Genomic DNA, 19,936 nt, shown 5'->3' with positions numbered 1-19,936 from the left:
ACACGCAGTGAGCGAGGCTGGAAATATGAGTATGCTGCCCGAGGGTGATGGCTTCAACCCGCCTGGCTTGAGGTCGAGTGAAAAGTAATCCTGAGCCTCATTCCGTTCTTGCAAATATGTGAATTGGTTAAAGTAGGGTCTGAGGTTCAGAAGCTCTGATGTTATTGTCATTTCCGTGTGCTCCTTACTTGTTTTCAATGAAAGATGTTTCCTTTGTGAATAAAGTGTTGGAATTGAACAGAAATGAATGTTGAATTTAAAAAATAATAAAAATGAACAGTGAGTGCGCCCTCTATTGGTGGCTATCGCTACCTACCCATGTATCCCATCAGCCTCTCCAAGTTGGTCTTGAACTCTCCCAGGAGCATACCGGAGCCAGTCTGGCTGAGCGTGACCACGTCTCCCTGATCATTGTACCACATGCCGGCTATGTCACAGAAAGTCACTGAAAAATATGGGCAAAAACATGAAGAAATGATATTCCGTAACAACAACAAAATTTTATCGTCATTCAGAGGATGTAGGTTCTACAACATTTTGAATTCTGCCCTTTGCTGGCAAGTTAAGAGATTTCAGCGATTGCAGAGTATCCAACCACAATATACAACCACCTTGCAGCCAGCTTCGAGCTTACACCTGCTTGCCCCATTGAATATTATACAAATATTACACGGTTTAAGGGTGGGTAGTCGATGTTAGCTCCCCACAGTATTGGGAACTGACATACTAGTGCCCGAAGCGAAGAATACATGTTCACACAGAAACTGGGTGGAGTTACGCATCAGTTCGCTGGGCAAAATGTTGCTGTGCGTGTCTTTCCATCTTCTCATCTAGCTAGGGCAATGTTCGCAGGTGCGCACTAACCCTGTGTGACAGTTCCACAATTGCTTAGTAAAGCATGTGTGTAGTCGACTATTCTATCCATGGGTAACCCATGCTAGAGTGAACGGCACATGTGTATTTAGCCTGTGCATGAATTCTCGCGTGCGCACTAGTGGCAGACATGATAAGGTGATTGGACCAGAAAGAATTTGGCTCTTGCTCATGAATATGTATGAGGCATAGTGAGCCCAATTTGACCACAGATCTACAGAGCCACTCTTGTACCCCTGCCCACCTTTTTAGAACAAACCATTAAAATTAAATCTGTGAACTACAGGGAATAACCTCTATAGATCACAGAAAAGCTTTAGTACAATGCTTGCCTAGCAGACTTGGACCTAAAAAATCTCAACATTTACCCTTGGTCACAAAGTCAGTCAGATAAAAGTAGGCTGGCCCTACCCAGGTCCAGGCAAAACAGATAATCACAATTATCTTCAAGTAAACTTGAATCCTCGATCCTGATTGGTGGATCCGTGGCAACAAGCCGTGCTACATATAACCATGTAAGCACGGCCTCGGTCCATACCGCACTCCGCGTATTCCGCTGTTCCAAGATGCGAGCAACATTCCAGCTGCATACGCTGAACAGCTGAATGTCCGTTTAAAGCGTACTCGTTCCAACTGTACTGGGCGTCAAGTTTGCTTGAAGATAAATCTGTTATCACGCTCGCGCTCGTCGAACACGGAAAATGTAGTGCGTCCATGTCCCACATACCACTCGGCCTTCGGCCTCGTGGTATGTGGAACACAGACGCACTACATTATTCCGTGTTCCACTCGCGCTCGCGGGATAACTTATAATGTTTAGTAATTTACGTGTTTCACAGTTGAGTCCAGTGAAGCCGACACGACAGCTACACGTGTAGCCAGTCAGCGAGTCTTCACAGGTTCCGCCGTTCTGACACGGCAGGCTGGAGCAGAAGTTGATTTCTGGACAAAAGAACACACAATCGTATTACCATGCTTCACAACTGGACTTTACACAGAAAAAGTCAGAGTTTGGTTGTTATTTCTGCAGTAACACAATGCAGGGTTTTTTTCATTTCAGTTTTTTCATTTCATGTGTCAATTTGAACTCTCCAGCACTGTTCTGAGTTGTCACAAATTTGAATGCAAAAGGGGAGTCAGGTTGGCGTAGCGGTACTTTCCTTGCCTTCCACCGCTGTGACCCAGGGTCGAATCTCACCTGGGTCAATATGTGGATTGGGTTTTCAGTCCCTACCTGATTCCGTGGGTTTTCCCTGGGATATCAATCCAGGGTTTTCCTCCTGAACAGGCAAAAGAACACACAATCGTATTACCATGCTTCACAACTGGACTTTACACAGAAAAAGTCAGAGTTTGGTTGTTATTTCTGCAGTAACACAATGCAGGGTTTTTTTCATTTCAGTTTTTTCATTTCATGTGTCAATTTGAACTCTCCAGCATTGTTCTGAGTTGTCACAAATTTGAATGCAAAAGGGGAGTCAGGTTGGCGTAGCGGTACTTTCCTCGCCTTCCACCGCTGTGACCCAGGTTCGAATCTCGCCTGGGCCAGTATGTGGATTGGATTTTCAGTCCCTGCCTGAATCTGTGGGTTTTCCCTAGGATATTATTCCGGGGTTTTCCTCTCGAACGCTAAAGGGGAGTCAGGTTGGCGTGACGGTACTTTCCTCGCCTTGCACCGCTGTGACCCAAGTTCGAATCTCACCTGGGCCAGTATGTGGATTGGGTTTTCAGTCCCTGCCTGAATCTGTGGGTTTTCCCTAGGATATTATTCCGGGGTTTTCCTCTCGAACGCTAAAGGGGAGTCAGGTTGGCGTGACGGTACTTTCCTTGCCTTGCACCGCTGTGACCCGGGTTCAAATCCCGCCTGGGCCAATATGTGGATTGGATTTTCAGTCCCTGTCTGCTTCCGTTTTTTTTTAGGGTTTTCCCTAGAATATCATTCTGGGGTTTGCCTCCCACCACTAAAACTGTAACTTCCTTCCACATCTTCTACCAAGGAACCCCACTGTAAATAGGTCGAAAGACTTTCGTGGGCTACCGCGGCCATTTGCTGAATAATCACAAAAAAGAAACAACAAGTATGACCCATGTAATTGAGGGGCATGTTTGTTGATGGTTAACATGTGCACAACATTTGAAAATTTGCAGCAAGACGTGTCTTTGGCATGTGTCGTTTTGAAATGTGATCTAGAACTCAATGCTTTGAAACTGTGTGCATAGCACCGAACTATGTTCCTAATCATATGTTGAAATAATATACTGAATGATACTCTGGGCAGTCTACCAATACCCCACACCAATAAACAGGTGTTGGGAGCTACCATATTGACAGTTTCGTCCTGTGTATGCCGCGGTACATTGGCAGATGTAGTCGGGACCCTGGTTGTCGCAGCGACCGCCATTCAGACAGGGATTGCTCCGGCAGGTATTCAGATCTGCACAGGGGAAGAGGAACAAAAACGGTGCAATTTTTAGAAATGCTAGCTTCTGAAGTCAGGCATATCACAGCAGGCTGTCACAGACTGTAAACGACTTATCTGACAAGCCATTACCGTGACGTAAGAATAATTTCATGAGGTGACAGATAAAATGTCCATTCCACGAGACAAAGCCGAGTAGAATGGCACATTCCATCTGTCACTGAATGACACCATTCTTTCCATTGCACGAATGTGTAACACTCATGATTTGTTTTATACAACGCCTGAAGGAATCTTCGTCATCTGATTGATTGTAGTTTTGAAATTGCAATGGAACTTTGATTTACCATGGAGTGGAACTTCTGTTTTTTTTGGTGGTACATGGATTGGGACGAATAATTCAATGACACCTTATCGACGACCCATCTATCAGATGAGGGCGACAAATATTACATGCCAAATTATAACTGTCGGTAACATTTTTGAGGCACAGTTGGGGTTAAGAGCAAGTAGGTTTTAAAAGCTCCTGTGACTTTAGCAAAAGACTGTTTCATTTGTGCCAGCACAATGATTTTAGTGACAAACGTGAAAAGTGCCTTTTTTTGCCAACTTGTCTTGTTCCTACAGGACACCACTTATACACTTCTATTACACTCCAACTTTTTTAACTTAAAAAATGCACTTAGGCAATGCTACAAGCCTACGCAATCTTAAAAAAAAACAGCATTGGGTACGAACTTCAGCACCAATTCGGGCGATTCACAATGCAGTGCGCCACCAAGAATTTGCCACGGAGAGTTCATTTTTCCCAGTGTATTGTGGGAGATGGTCGACAAATTCGCAGCGCGGGCTATTTGAAATTGCGAGTCTTTCCGGTCACTTAGTTTCGTAAGCGTATGATTCGAGGATCTGTTTACCCTGTCCTTTTCTTCTCATCAATATGTTTTTTTTTTTGGCAAGGCGGCAGACACTATGCTCCAATCTATAACATATTAGCTCAAGTTGTCGACTGATACTCATTCAAATGGACCATGTTTTATCGACCGTAAACCTGAAAAATGGACTCTCCATGGCAAACTCTTGGTGGCGCACTGCATTGTGAATCGCCCCCGAATTGCAAAAGATTGCATCTCAAAGCGTTGCGTAGCCGTGAAGAGAAAGTGGAAAGCTCCTAGTTTGCCTGACTTACCGGTTTCACAGTGAACACCAGTGTAATCGTTGGGGCAGTTGCATTCATACCGGTTGATGCCATCGACGCAGACCCCGCCATTGCGGCACGGTCCGCTCATGCATTCATTGATATCTGAGAAAGAGAAACAGAAAGGGTGAATATTGGCCAAACTTGAAGTAATTACGACGGTCGTGTTTGGATACTTTTTGTGTGTCATATTTGAAATGAAAATGCAGAAGTTTAAGTACGTCTAGTAAAGCTGTTGCAAGACCAGTCTAAGTCAGAGCGCAGAAAATTCTGTTCAGTTGATTTTAGAATGGCTGTTCACCGGAAGTCTTTTCATGCATCTGGTCCACACAATGGGCCAGAGTTGGGCCCATCATTCATTGGTGTAATACAAAGTAATCCTATATGATAGCACTGCCCGGCTCTCTTCATCAGCTTACAACCAGTCTAGGTCACAACTGACATTCAGTTTTACAGGCACCAGCAAGAAAATAAAGATAATATATACAGGGTGTCCCCCCCAAAAAAGTCCCTCTCAGGGTTGTAGCAGAATTCGAAAAAAATGAGATGTTATTTCTACTTGTTCTTACATAATCAGCAAGTTCGGTATTCCAAAATAGTCTGGTGCACAGCAAGATTCGACCATTTTTTTAAATTTCGGATTAACCGCGGCAGATAAATGCACACAAGGCTATGGGAGACGACGTGGTAACCAAATCTGCATTCTGTGCAATTTTTCGTGCAATCGAAAAGAGATGGAACTTTCGTTCCCACAAAATTTTGACACACAAGACACCTCAAACTTTTCGCTGTTCAAAGTTTTGTTGCAAAATGCTGTAATTCAAAACACGATGATCTCTTCAATTCTGCTGGTACCCCCTATGCTTTGCACGCATACGATGACATTTTTATCCGAAAGAAAAATTGTCAAATCTCGATGCGCACATGCGCAGTTGGAATACCGAACTGGATTATTGTGAAGAATATGTATTGTTCTATTTTCTGTAGAATTTCCATCGGATTTGGTTTACCGGTTTTCCAAATAAAGGCTGTTATGTAACACAGTACTATTTTGCACCATTCCAAGTTTAACGTTTAGCTTAAACTGGCTTTTTGATAAAATTACTAAACTAAACAGAAGGAAAACGATTGCTATGTTGCTAAACGAAACCGCTATGTTGTTAAAATAAATCACTTGCAGAGAAGTACATTGTGTACACTCTCAATGCATGTTGTCAAACTTGGAATGAAGCAAAAAGGAATAGTGTTACATCAATGGCCTTTGTTTCAAAACCACTGAATCAAATCCAACAAAATCTTTAAACAAGAAAGAAAATCGTTTGGGTTCATCAATTCTATAGTTGAATTTGAGAATTTTCATAAATCAAGAGAATTCTGAAACACCCTCCAGAGGAACATTTTTTGGGGGACACCCAGTACATACAAATAAAGTGGCTAAAATTTACAACTAATTAAAACAGTTTTATGATTAAAGGGAATGTACATCATTGGCTTTTGCTGTAATTTTCAGAAATGAACTATTGAGGGGTTAGGATAATAGATCAAATATTGCTACACTGACAAGTTTGAAGTTTTGTGTTCGAAAATGCAGGAAAAACCAAGAAAAACAAAAATGTTCAAGTAGTCTGGTTCCCTGATTCCACTAAAGATGATATGAATCAATTTATAGATGCCGGAAAATTGTAAGGTAAGGAAACCAGTCTAACTGGCCTGCACCCGTTCATGAACATGTAACCAATAGCAAACAAAATTTGGACTGAAAAAAAAAATGGTAAATTTGGAGCAGTATTTGAAAAATAGTTAGGTTTTTCCAACGGGGGTCGGCTGACCACCGTTGGAAATTTATACAAAAAAAACCCACTTTTCTTGAAAATGACTTCACACCAGGTGCCATAATTTTACAGGATGCTTCAGACTGTCATTTACCAACATCCTATTAAGCTATTTCGTAAAAATGTGGTAGTTTTGGTTTCCAATGTTTGCAAATGTTGTATATTCCCTTTAAATGAATTAAAAAAAAAAAATTAAGACCACTCACTTATCTGGCACCGGTCCCCTTCATAACCTGCCAAGCAGGTGCACGTGAAGCTGTTGACGCGATCTGTGCACCGACCGTTATTTTGGCACGGACTGCTGGCGCACTCGTCCACATCTGGCAAAAGGGGAACACAAGCGGAGAGGGAAATGTGAAATTGGTTGTCAAACCAATTTCACATTTCCCGTAAAACGCACTTCGCGGGAAAACACGGCAGAGCGTGCCTCCGATATGATCCTCCGTTCTCTTGCGCTGCAATGTGGCCAGCAATCGTTGTCGTTTTGTTGTTATTCAAACTATTTACTAGCGAAAAGATTCCATACACACATTTTTCTCCACCAAAAATTGGGAATTTCGTGAGATTTTCGGACAACGTTTTTTTTTTTTTTACCAATGCCACTAGCTTGCACAAGAGGTTAAAGGTCACCAGAGAGTTCCACTGGTTTTTCCGTAGTGCGTGCATCCACGAAGTCAGGAATACCCTATGTTTTACTGGATCAAACAGGCTGGTTCGGCTTACGAACTTAATCGAAATTTGGAACTGCAAAGCTTGCAGGTATTTTGACTTTCACGTCATGTTTGGAGAAAGAAATAGTTTGTCTCATTCCTGACTTTTTGGAGGCGATTTACAGGCAAATCTGAATGTTTTTTTTTACGGATGAATTGTGGTTGGTCCCTACATCTATGCCTAATTTATAAACTTACGCCCTAACTCTGCGAATGTAAGGGTTTAGGGGTGGGGTTGGAAGAGAAAAGGGGAGAAAAAAAAAAGGAAAGAAAAAAAAATTTCCAAGGAGAAGGAAAGAGAGACAAGTAAAAAAGAGAAAAAATAGAATTGTTAGTCATACCCAACCCATGGCACCATGAAAAACATGCAATGTGTATGTGTGTGTTTGACGAACCCAGCCGGTAAATTTTCAAAAATGAAAAGTCACCAGCCAGCGAACCCATGACCTTTTGGCCTCGGGCCGACCTCTGGGTCATGCGTCCGGTCACTACTTACGACACTGCACGTGTTGGGCACATGCGCGGCTCGATTTTTTTTTTCAGCCGGTGAAACTCGGAGAGAACCTCGTTCTGTTGCGACCACCTATCCCTGGCTTTTCGCTTTTTGCCAGTGGGGAGGAAAAAATCCTTGAGGGGGGAAAGATCGGTTAGGGTTAACTTTTATTTGTTTTGGTTAGGGTTAGACCAGAGAGGAGGAGTGATTTGTAGGGAACGGAAAACTTTACTAGTTTCGCAGAGGGTGCCCTCCCAGCCGGGGGCACAGGTACAGGTGAATTCGTTGATTCCGTCCACGCACTGACCGCCGTTGCGACAAGGGAAACTGTTGCATTCCTGGATGTCTGCAGAAGGAGACACAAATGTAAAAAACAAACATTCGATCACAAAATTTCGGAACAGCCAATGGAGAAACTGTACGGGATAGCCACACCAGGCGTTTGTACAGAAGCTAACAGATGGAGAAATTGTGACGCAGCTTCTTTAATTGGCCCTTGCACACTGTCCAAAATCTCTGTGTTGTACCAAAATGTAAAGGGGACGAACCTGTGTTTACAGGAACAGAGTGCCCATCTCTCTATCGTTAGCGATTGGGCCAGACTCATAGGCTGCTGTGGGGGGATCGCCACACCTCCTCCACAGCGAGTCCGTTACCTTCCCAGCATTGACTAATGCCGGTACCCATTTAACAGCTGAGTTGATAGGAGTAATTGAGGTAAAGCGCCTTACTCAAGGGCACAACACGCATGGCCACAGTGGGGCTCAAACCCAAAATCTCACAATCATGAATCCGATGCTCTACCGCTAGACCACACGTGCCAACGTACCAAGGTCGAACCCTGAGTTATCGGGAACCCCTTTCACACTAGATGGGGGAGTCAGGTTGGCGTAGCGGTACTTTCCTCGCCTACCACCGCTGTGACCCGGGTTCGAATCCCACCTGGGCCAACATGAGGATTGGGTTTTCAGTCCCTACCTGATTCCATGGGTTTTTCCCAGAATATTCTTCTGGGGTTTTCCTCCCAACTCTGAAAACTGTAACTTCTTCTCATTGTCTTCTCTCCGCAGGTTTCTTCAGGCCTTCGAGCTACAGTGCCTAGGGCGCTTTTGAGGAATCGTTGGTTTCATTACCAGAAATGATTAATAATAATAATAATAATAAAATAATCCAACTACACACGTCCAGTGCCATACACGAGGCAAATTCAGAGTCCTAAATGGAGACTTTCGGACTAACTCCACAAGGAAAGCCTTGTCGGTTTTTTTTTTTGGGGGGGGGGGGAGGATTGCAATAGCCACTCACTGTTTTCGCAGACAGTTCCCTCCCATCCTGGTTGACAGGTGCAGTCAAAGCGGTTGATGCGATCGTTACACTGTCCTCCGTTCTGGCAAGGGTTGCTGGCGCATTCATTGATATCTGGAAGAAACAAGAGAAAATCCAAACTGATGGTCAGAAAAAACTGTTCCGAAAGCCAACATTATAAAAAGAGTTTCGTCTGACTTCTTAAAAAAAAAACCGGACAGCGAATTTAAAACTTTTGCCACAGGTTAACCCTACAAGGGTTAACCTTTTTTTCGTGACCCGAGCTGTTTTGACTTTTTAGCCTTGAGCCTTGCGCATCTTTTGATACCAAAAACATGAAAATTGGACCAGGGGTTGCCGCGTAGCGAACAATTTTCCGGCGCTATGTGCCGTGAAAACTGAATTTTCCCATATACATCGTGTACACAGAGCAGAATTACCATTCTTATATATGAATAATTAATGTGCCATAATTCCTAAACCCTTTGACCTATAGTCATGAAATTTCTGGGGTATGTTCATGATGAGTTGCTCTATGCACATACTGAATTGCAAAAATTTTCGTCACTCAATGGCCGAGATTTTAGGAGAGAGGCGGAAAAAAGGTAGCATGTGCAGAAACCACCTTTTGTGCAATGTGGTTGCTACTTATGTACTTCCTTTTCAGGGACCAGTAAACACGAATCACTGGCCCCTTTGGGGGTGTTAATAACAATAATAATACTAATCGTATTTATATAGCGCCTTTTGCAAAGGTTACAAAGTGCTGGGGGAGAATGCAACCAAAGACAGGTAAATGAAGTATATGAACATATGAGACCCATTACATGTATGTAGCACCTTTTTGCTAGGTGCTGCGGCGCATAACTGCCACAAACACCGGGGCAAACCTCTTCTCCTAGCAAAGGTGTTACTGGGATCTTTACACAACACACAGGACCTACAGCTTTACGTCCCATCCGAAGGACGAAGCAATAATGGTGAAGTGCCTTGCTCAAGAGCCCAAGCACCATGTTCACACGGTCAGGATTTGAACCCATGTACCACGGCACACGAGTCGAACACCGTAACCATTGGACCACAGCGCCCCACACTTTATATTATATTATGAAAAAATTGTGTTGACGTCGAATGATATCTTACCATTCTCGCAGTTGATTCCATCGTAGCCTGCGGGGCAGTTGCAGGTATACTGGTTAACCATGTCCCGGCAGAAGCCGCCGTTCAGACAGGGCGAGCTTGCGCATTCATTGATATCTGCAATGAATGATTTAAACACATTGATTTTCATGTCAGTAGAAATGCATTGTACACTTGAGGAGTTTACTGCCAAAACGCGATATATCCATTTGAAAAAAAAAAGTGACAAATCTGCATGTTTTATCAAAGTTTTAAGGCATAAAAACAGTACAACAACTGTTTTTAAACTTCACTTTTCGCTTCACTGTCTTCTATTTGAACTATACCAAACCCTTTCAATACTGACTTTAGGCAGCCAGGAATGAGCGGGCTTCTAAAACTTAACAAAATGGCGCTTATTGCATTTTGGAGAAAACTCTTCACTTACAGAATATCGTATTTTTGAAAATTAATTTGTGTAAATTAACATTTACTCTGATAATTCTATATAATGTAATATTACCAGCATTTAGGGATAAAAGTAAAACGAGTGCTTTGGATTTTCCCGATGCAACAGACAAGAAAAGAGTACAAACAAAAAGGGACAAACAAACAAACAAAAGGCAATACGATTATGAACTTAAAATGACATCAAACTATATCAAAATTTGCACCAAAATAGTATCTGCTTCTGTGGACAATTTCTTTTATGTTCTTGAGATCAATTAATATTTCTTCAGACCACACTGTGGCATTGACAAAGGATAGACACATCGGACACCCAGATGATATAAAGTGTAACAGAACTTTTCACTGGAGACAAATAAAGCTTCCCTCTGTCACTGACCAATCACATTGCACGGTTCAAAATGCAATAATCTGCACTACATTAATTCAAAAGATCAAAATTATTTCGAATTGGAAATTGGATTCTGGGCACATGTCACTGATACGTTTGCCTTTTATTTTCATTTGCGATGAAAACAAATCTGCTCCTAAAATGGGTATCAAATTGTTAAACACTAAAACGCTATGACAGTAAAATTCATCTTCACAAAAAAAAACCCAAAACAAATACACAACCACGGAGCAGACAAAAAATGACTATGAATGAATCGTTTTTCGGAGAACTTACCAATCTCGCAGTTGATACCAGTGTATCCAGGTTGGCAGGTACACGTGTACATATTGATGAGATTGTTACAGGCGGCACCAAAGCGACAGGGCGAGCTGGCACACTCATTGATGTCTGCAAGAAAGAAGAAAATGAAACGGTGACGTCAAGTCGAGTGGAAACGAGACGGGCGGAGATGACTGGGGACGAGACTAGAACCTCCAGGCAGTGTCCCAAGCACCGTCGATATCAGATTTGTTTTCAATAATCGATAGATCGGAAATCCAATATCGAGAATATTCAATTTATTGATTATCCCGTGTAAAAGTTCAAGACCATTAAAGATGACACTTTGATTAACAAAGTTTAAGTCCCAATTCTGCATGGCTTTCGCTGGAGCAATATGCTCAAATTTTTTAAAACAAACTTCAGCACTGAGAGTTTGTCCAGAACAGGCTTTAAAAAAAAAAAGTTTTAGATTGGAGCACAATGCGACACCGCTTGGCATTTCGCGACGTTTTTATTTTGAGTCACAAGCAGAAGTTGACGTCGAGTTTTATTTCATTATACAGCAAAAGGTAAAGGAGATTTATTTTGACGATAATCTGAGGCATTTTCAATACTTTCGAAAATTGGGATATTTCGATGTGATAAAAAAAATGGCTATCGACGATATCGATATCAAAATAAAACTGAATAATCGAGTAATATCTATATATCGACGGTGCCTTAGGGAGTTCGGTGGACACTGTGCACAAGCACCCTCTCCACACTGGGATGGAGAGGCAGCGATAGACAAACTCTTGGCCAAGTGTACGCCAAGGCATCGACATGAACAAGCCTATATTAAACCGTCTACAAATGAAGCTTATGTAAAGCTTCTTTAGACAAGCACGCCCTCCTGTACAGGGTGAGCCAAAAAAAAAAAAAAAAAAAAAAAAATTGCATCCCAAATGGCAGGACCAATTTTGGAATGAAGTTTTGCCTGTAGCACTTTCAAAATCTTGGATATGAAAGCCCACCTCCGAAGCTATAAGTACAAGAATCATTCGAATCACTCATATACTTTTCAAGTTACGGCATTTTGAAAACAAACACCGTTTTAAAGTTCTGTCCACGGATCACAAAAAAGGTATGTGTTCTTTCAGCAAAACGAAAACAAGTCACATACACCCCTATGAGAACTGTTTTCGTTTTGCTGAAAGAACACTTACTTTTTTTGTGATCCGTGGACAGAACTTTAAAACGGTGTTTGTGTTCAAAATTCCGTAACTTGAAACCTACATGAGTGATCTGAATGATTCTCATACTAAATGAAAGCTTAATAACTGGGCTTTCGTATACCAGATTTTGAAAGTGCTACAGGCAAACGTCGTTCAAAAAATTGGCCCTGCCATTTGGGATGCTTTTTTTTATAACAATGACATTCTATGTCGGAACGCGAGATTTTCTTGTGATTCCTTACCAGTTTGGCACTGCAGGCCAGTGTATCCAGGCACGCAGTCACAGGTATAACCGTTGACGCCATCACGACATGCGCCACCGTTTTGGCAGGGACCACTGCGACACTCGTCGATATCTGAAGGTGCGAGAAAGAGAGTTCAAAGGTCAAACCAAGTATGGTTGTAATACTCTTCACTCCGACAGGCTAAAAGGATGCCTTGCCCTAGTGCCCCCCTTCAAACCCTCCCTCTCTGTCTGATCAGTTCCGCTACACCATCGCAGCAGTCAAAATCAATCAAAGAACTAGTGTGTTTTTTCTTAACAGTTATGAACTCCCTTGTTTATTTTGACTGGAGGTGATTGATATGCCAGCTGTGCCTATCAGTTACCTCTTTAGTCTGTTGATGGAATTTGACTAGTCAAAGTGTTTTACATGAATGTGATGACCCGACTATTTTACTAGTCTGTATACAAATGTACGGCAAGGGAAGTGGAAAACACTGACTGTCTGTGACTGACCAAACAATAGGAGGGCAAAACTCTGCAGTCAGTTTACGGCATTTTCCTTGTCACCAAAGGCACAGTTCTGCCACAATTTTTTTTTGTGGCAAAAATATTGAGAAAAAACCCCTGAGTGTTTCATGTGAATGGTTAATACCTTGTCCTCCACAGGAATTTGGATTTTTTTCAAATTCGTGGCTGTGGTGAGGAGTTATGCCATTTTCATCGAAGTGGCTCATTTTCCAGTCTGCACACGGAATTGGTTCTGCCTTTTTTAAAATGTTTTTTTAATCCTTTTCTTCCTCCATTGTCTTCTGTTACAGATAATCCACCTGGTCTTCCTTGTTTGTGTTTACCCATCTTCCCCCATCTTTCATCCCTTTCCACCTCAATACTGTCCCCCCCCCCCCGCATCATCCCCCTCTTTTAACACTCTTTTTTCCGTTCCCACTCCCTGTGACCTTTGATCCTTCCCCTTTCTGGTCCCTTCCCTGTTTATACCAGACCCCTTGTGGTTTGCAATCTCCCTTTGTTTCTTTGTTCTCTCATCCACCCTCCCCTGCATCTTTCTACACCTTTCCCACTTAATCCTCCTTTTGTGTTTCTTCTTTCAGCCCTGCATGTTTGTGTGCACCCCCATGTTAATGTATGTACCTCTGTCATTTCTGTTTTAGCCTCTGAAGAAGAACTTGCTAAGTTCGCAACGTCAGGCCACATTAATTTTTAGATTTTTTTTAAATGTGTCAATAACTTCAAGTGAGTCAGTCACCATGACTAGGTTGTTATTACACTACTTCACATCAGTGCGCAATTTCAATAAATTTCTTGAACCATGGAACTGTGGTCAGAGTGGTTTTTTTTAGCGTGTGTTCTTTGCTAGCGCTTTTCTTCAAAATGGTACAATGGATATACATGGAACTCTCACCAAATATGTCCAAACTACCAACCTATAACATATCTCATTTGGACTTGTTTTGATAATTGCTACATATCTTTAATATTTTCCGTAATTTGGGTCCAAATCATTCTGACTCACCCTGTATACTACTTCGAAATGTGAGATTTAATGTCCAAAAACAGGATTTTCTTGAAGATTTGAACAGATTGTACTTTATATGAACTCAATTTGTATCGGTGTATGGGAGAGTGCGAAATAAACGTCTTCTGCATTGAACAGAATTGAAGTAAATGTGAACTTGTTCAAGAGCACGGACGGTACATTTTTCAAACCAATTTTGTATACTCATAGTCGGAGAATCGGACATTCATGTGTGCAGAGCCACAGGAACGAACATCTGATATATCCGATTATGCAAATTTTATGGGACCCCGCGCGCCAACCAATCGGAGTCAACTTTAGAAACCGGGATGTCATTTTGATCAGAAATGTGGACTAAGCTGTTGATTGGTCAATTTGGTTGCCATGTTTTTGTAATGGGTTACGGAAGGCCCGATATTAAAGGCACCCACTGAATGGTCAGACTCTTGAGATCAAAGGCGCGGTCTTGTTTTGCATATTTAATCGCCGTATCTGCTCAAGTGCGGATCCAGAACACAATTTTTTTTTGGGGGGGGGGGGGCCAAAAACATTTTGGTACCCCCAATTTTTTTTTTGGGGGGGGGGGGGATTCAACACGCTCTGTGGTGCGATATGAGGCAATTTCTGACCATTTAACCAATTCTTTTGAGGAAAAGATGGTGGGGTAAGCAGTGCCTGCCTTTACTGCTTGCATATCATATACCCTTGCTGTGCAAGAGGATACTCCATAGACTAGGCTACTCACTGTTTTGGCAGAAGTCGCCATCGTATCCTGCAGCACAGCGACAGGTGTAGCCGTTGACGCCATCATTGCAGGTGCCACCGTTGCGGCAGGGAGTACTGGCGCACTCGTCAATATCTAAACAAAGAGGCAAAAGCCATTCGATTGTACTTTGCTTGTTCTTCGGTATTAGTGCAAACACTAGAGATCAGCATGCTCCTTGCAGCCGCTACGCTGCTCTCTACGTGCCTAAGCCCCATGAAATCAAACAGCCTCCTAACCTTTCCCCTCATTTTGCCAATCTACACACTGAGGTGACACACTGAGTATACAGTGTTTATACGTCGGTGAAGGGCCAAAAACCTAATTTGATTTACATCACACCGACGCAAAATTCCATCTTATGAATAGTTTAATGCGGTACCCGCTGCTAGGGACATCAGATTCGGAGTGGTAAGACGTCTGCACTAAAGCAGGAGGTCGTGGGTTCGAGTCCCACCCCAGGGATTTTTTTTCCAACTTTCACTCGGGAGGTAACACACTAAGTATACAGTGTTTATACGTCGGTGAAGGGCAAAAACCTAGTTTGATTTACATCACCCTGACGCAAAATTCCATCTTATGAACATTCAGTACGAATGAAAAGCAAATAATCCTATATGCCTTAAAGTGACTCATGACCCGGACTCGGACTCAGACTTGGACTCAACACTGAGGAGTTGGACTTGGACTCAGACTTGAGGCTTGACGATTTGAATATTGTTGGGTTCGAGTATGCTGGTGAATTTTCATCTGTTGCTTATGATACAGTTTCCATCTCCCCAACACAAGCCTCCATCCTACAAGATACACATATGTGACCTGTTCTGTCAAAATCAGACTTTTCTGGGCGTAAGGTCGAAAATGATATTTTTACATAGTGTTAACATATGTTCTTTTTCCTTTTAGTAGGTGGTTTAATTTTTGAAACTGGTCATTCCTGGGCAGAGTTATGCTATTTTGAAGTTCATTGTGTCGAAAAGTAGAAAACGGAGAAAATGGCCACGAACGTCACAAAACAATTATTTCTTTAACTGATATGCCTTATCAAAATCATCAAAAATAGTATATATGTAGAGTTCAAATTAGGGTTTCAAACTTTTATTATAGATTTCAGACATGTTCAGGATTACAAATATGCAAAAATTTGAAAATCGATAAAAATCACCCCCACAGCGTTTTTTGGCCCTATCTCAATTTCAACCTCTGCCCAGAAGCGTCTGCTTTTGACAGAACAGGTCACATATACAAGGGTGTGCTTGTAAAGGTGTTTATAAAGCATAATGGCCGACTCACTGATTCCACAACGAAGGCCCTCCCATCCAGGGTTACAATTGCAAGTGTACATGTTGATACCGTCCTGGCAATTGCCACCATTGAAGCAAGGACTGCTGGCGCATTCATTCACATCTTGAAGAGGAAAAAAAACAACACAAACACAGACTTGTCAGGATCATCGTGCATAGGGGAGTCAGGTTGGTTCTTGGTTCTTGGTTGGTTCTTCTCCTAAATACTCCACGTGGGAGTTTATACAGGAGGCCAGAAACACCGGGGCAAACCCCTTCTCTTAGCGATAAGTGTTTACTGGGTTCTTTTACCTGCATTTATACAACACACGGGACCTACGGCTTAACGTCCCATCCGAAGGACGAAGCAATAATGGTTAAGTGCCTTGCTTAAGAGCACAAGTGTCCGCCGGCGGGCTCGAACCCACGTCACTGTTGCCTCTGAAACACCAGAACGTGAGTCCGGTGTTCTTAACCGCTAGGCCATTACACTACGTTGGCGTAGCGGTACTTTCCTCGCCTTCCACCGCTGTGACCCGGGTTCGAATCCCGCCTGGGCCAATATGTGGATTGGGTTTTCAGTCCCTGCCTGATGCCGTGGGTTTTTCCCCAGAATATTCTTCTGAGCTTTTCCTCCCACCTCTAAAACTGTAACTTCTTCTCATTGTCTTCTCTCCACAGGTTTCTTCAGGCTTGCGAGCTTACAGTGCCTAGGGCGCTTTTGAAGAATCCTTGGTTTCATTACCAGAAATGATTAATAATAATAATAATAATAATAATAGACGCTTTGCAGATTGAAATTGAAAATAAATAAATAACTAGAAAGTATTCAGAGACCATCTGCTTACGATAAAGTTTGCTCGCCAGCTTACTGCAATGTACTGACATAATAACGAATCACCAACGAAAAGAAAATTCACGACAGGAAAATATCCAACATTCTGGCAACTTTTGGTGCTGAAATAGCTGTAACATTGAGGTGTCTGCCTGAACTGACGTCACACTTTTGCTTATGAATATGTAAATTAGCATTAGCATAAAAAACCAAGAAAGGAATCAAATACCCTTGAAAATGGCAAAATGAAAAATTGAAAATGGAACACAAAGGTGCGTTTTCCTGTGTCTTTTTGCAAGAATTTACTCCTATTCTGAAAATCTCACACCTCCACACCTCAACTGATGCGCAAGTTCTGCTTTTGCCCACTTTTGGAGTTTTTATTTGTTTTTAAAGTTTTTGAGGTGTGACCTCAGTTTTGTGCACACCGAAAAGGCCTTCCATTGGATAAGCATCCAAACTGTGAGCAACAAAATGGTACATGTTGTGCATTATATAACCGACATACAGATCCTTGTCATTTGATTAGTGGAACTCACATCACGTGACATTCACATCACGTGACATGTGAACTCACATCACGTGACATGGGAGGTATTGCTCCCATTCACGCCACGGCCCAAAAAGTACTATCCGCCCATGGGGAATGGGAAATACTATTGAACAGTTAGGATCATGACGCGGTATTTGTGTACAAATGCATGCTGGTGTGCGCGTTCAGCGTTGCGCGTAGCACGTATTGTTCCAAAGAGCCAGCGCTACAGCATTGGGTTCAAACATTTTCGTGAAGGGGTGGTTTGGAAGAGAGAAATACATTTCCTCCAGTTTTGTATTGAAATAAAAGTTCAAATACATCAAATGACAAGGATCTATATGTCAGTTATATGAAACAAATATTGGGTGGCTTTAAATTGTGAAATGGGAGGAATATCATCGCTCGGACATTTCCAGTTCAATCGGCTTCGCCTCGTGAATTGGAAAAGTCCAGATTTTACCTTGCGATAATATTCCTCAAATTAGGTTTTTGCCCTTCACCGACGTTTTTAAACACTGTATACTCAGTGTGTTACCTCCCGAGTGAAAGTTGGAAAAAATCACTCGGGTGGGACTCGAACCCACGACCTCCTGCTTTCTAGTGCAGATGTCTTACCACTCGACCACCGAGCTAACGGGATCGGGTGGCCGGTTCGAATCTGATATACATAGCAGCGGGTACCGCATAAACTATTATAAGATGGAATTTTGCGTCGGAGTGATATAAATCAAATTAGGTTTTTGCCCTTCACCGACGTTTTTAAACACTGTATACTCAGTGTGTTAAAAACGTCGGTGAAGGGCAAAAACCTAATTTGATTTATATCACCCCGACGCAAAATTCCATCTTATGATAATATTCCTCCCATTCCACGCTGAGCCACTCAATATTTGTATACTATGGCATGAAAAGGTCCACTTTAGGGGACCGACAACCCCCACCCCACAGTTCCAGGTCGGGCAACTGGCCTGAAACTCTCCTGTCCAAATGACTTACTGGTGGCACAAGTGACTCCGGTCCAGCCTGGTGTGCAGGTGCAACGGAAGCCGTTGACTAGATCGTCGCACCTGCCACCGTTCAAACATGGGTTACTGCTACACTCATCAAAGTCTGAAAGAAAGAAAAAGAACAATTTTTAAAAATATAACATGCGTCAAGTTATCTTTAGATATTATAGTGCAAAGCTGTCTTGTGAGTGGAGTCAAAATGAGGTCCATTTTTTTTTTTTTTACAATGTGGGTTACGTTAAAAACTTCGCAAAATATAAGGGAATGATTCCCGTCACAGGGCCACCACTGGCAGTAGTCAAACCGTGCAATAGAAGAAGCTCTATTCACCGTGGAATAGAACTTCTTCTATTGCACGGGAATGATTCCTATCACAGCGCCACCACTGGCAGTAATCAAACCGTGCAATAGAAGAAGTTCTATTCACTGTGGAATAGAACTGCTATTTTTTTTTTGCGGTGCTGCTGAGTTGCGGGTTGGGACGAATAATTCGATGACATGTGATCAACGATCTACCAATCAGATGACGGGGATTTATTCATGTGTTGTATAATTCTATATTTCTATTGGCACCCATAAAAGGGTGCCTTTACAGTGCCTTGTTCGCTCAAAAATTACAAACATTTACATCCTACTGGCGTTTGTGGAACGCTGTGGTCCAATGGTTACGGTGTTCGTCTCATGTGTCGTGGTACATGGGTTCGAACCCTGCAGGAAACACGGTGCTTGTGTTCTTGGGCAAGACACTTTACTACAATTGCCTCTCTCCACCCAGGAGTATAAATGGGTACCTGTGAAGGTAGAGACCAGAATGCGCTGATCTCGAGCTGCTGCAAAAACTGGTCTCATAGCCTGATGAACAGCGGTAATAATTATGAAGCACTTTGAGACCTTTGGTATAAAGCGCTATGGGCTCCGTGCAATGATCCAAAGTTATTGGGGGTTGGCATTATAGTCTGGGAGACCATCTCAGTCAATTTCGAACGTATTCGCGTGCCCACGACGTCTGATGCTCACGCACAAAGATGTTATTGCTCAGCTATGTGCTCATTCAGGATAAGTAATTATTGCGCACTTCGCGCGCGAACCAGTACAGTACGCACACGTGGTGTCATGTCAAAGGGGCTCTCAAAAGTGGTAAAAATGCGCCCTGGCAGCGGAGCCCAATTTTTATTACATGTACTTACTAATTTCACAGTTGTCGCCAACAAAGCCAGGAGTGCAAACACACGTGTACCGGTTGAGACCATCCTGACATTGGCCGTTGTTCTGGCAAGGCTGACTGCGACACTCATCATCATCTGAGATTGAAATAGAGAAAGCAAAAATCAATTACTGAAAAAAAACCCACCATACTGTATGTAAATGGGAGAATGGAAAATGTGACATACAGGGTGAGTAAAAAAGAAAAAAGAAAAAGGAAACCCAAATGGCAGGACCAATTATTTCATGAAGTTCTGCATGTA

At 42.5% G+C, this 19,936-nt stretch overlaps 1 protein-coding gene across 1 annotated transcript in view; it reads right to left on the bottom strand.

The window, feature by feature from the left end:
* LOC119737346 (fibrillin-2-like) overlaps positions 1-19,936 on the bottom strand; it is a 106,310-nt gene that overhangs the window by 59,467 nt on the left and 26,907 nt on the right. Inside the window, exons 14-22 of the mRNA XM_038211637.1 lie at positions 19,658-19,771; positions 18,460-18,573; positions 16,104-16,217; positions 14,793-14,906; positions 12,530-12,643; positions 11,086-11,199; positions 9,975-10,088; positions 8,832-8,945; positions 7,759-7,872 (exon numbers count right to left, since the gene is read on the bottom strand). Coding sequence (XP_038067565.1) covers positions 7,759-7,872; positions 8,832-8,945; positions 9,975-10,088; positions 11,086-11,199; positions 12,530-12,643; positions 14,793-14,906; positions 16,104-16,217; positions 18,460-18,573; positions 19,658-19,771 — 1,026 coding nt within the window. The remainder of the gene's footprint in view (positions 1-7,758; positions 7,873-8,831; positions 8,946-9,974; positions 10,089-11,085; positions 11,200-12,529; positions 12,644-14,792; positions 14,907-16,103; positions 16,218-18,459; positions 18,574-19,657; positions 19,772-19,936) is intronic.

This window comes from Patiria miniata, unplaced genomic scaffold (assembly GCF_015706575.1).
Source record: "Patiria miniata isolate m_02_andy unplaced genomic scaffold, ASM1570657v1 HiC_scaffold_3, whole genome shotgun sequence".
Lineage (NCBI taxonomy): Eukaryota > Metazoa > Echinodermata > Asteroidea > Valvatida > Asterinidae > Patiria > Patiria miniata.
Note: the sequence above shows the minus strand (reverse complement) of the source record. Positions and strands in the feature narration are given on the sequence as shown.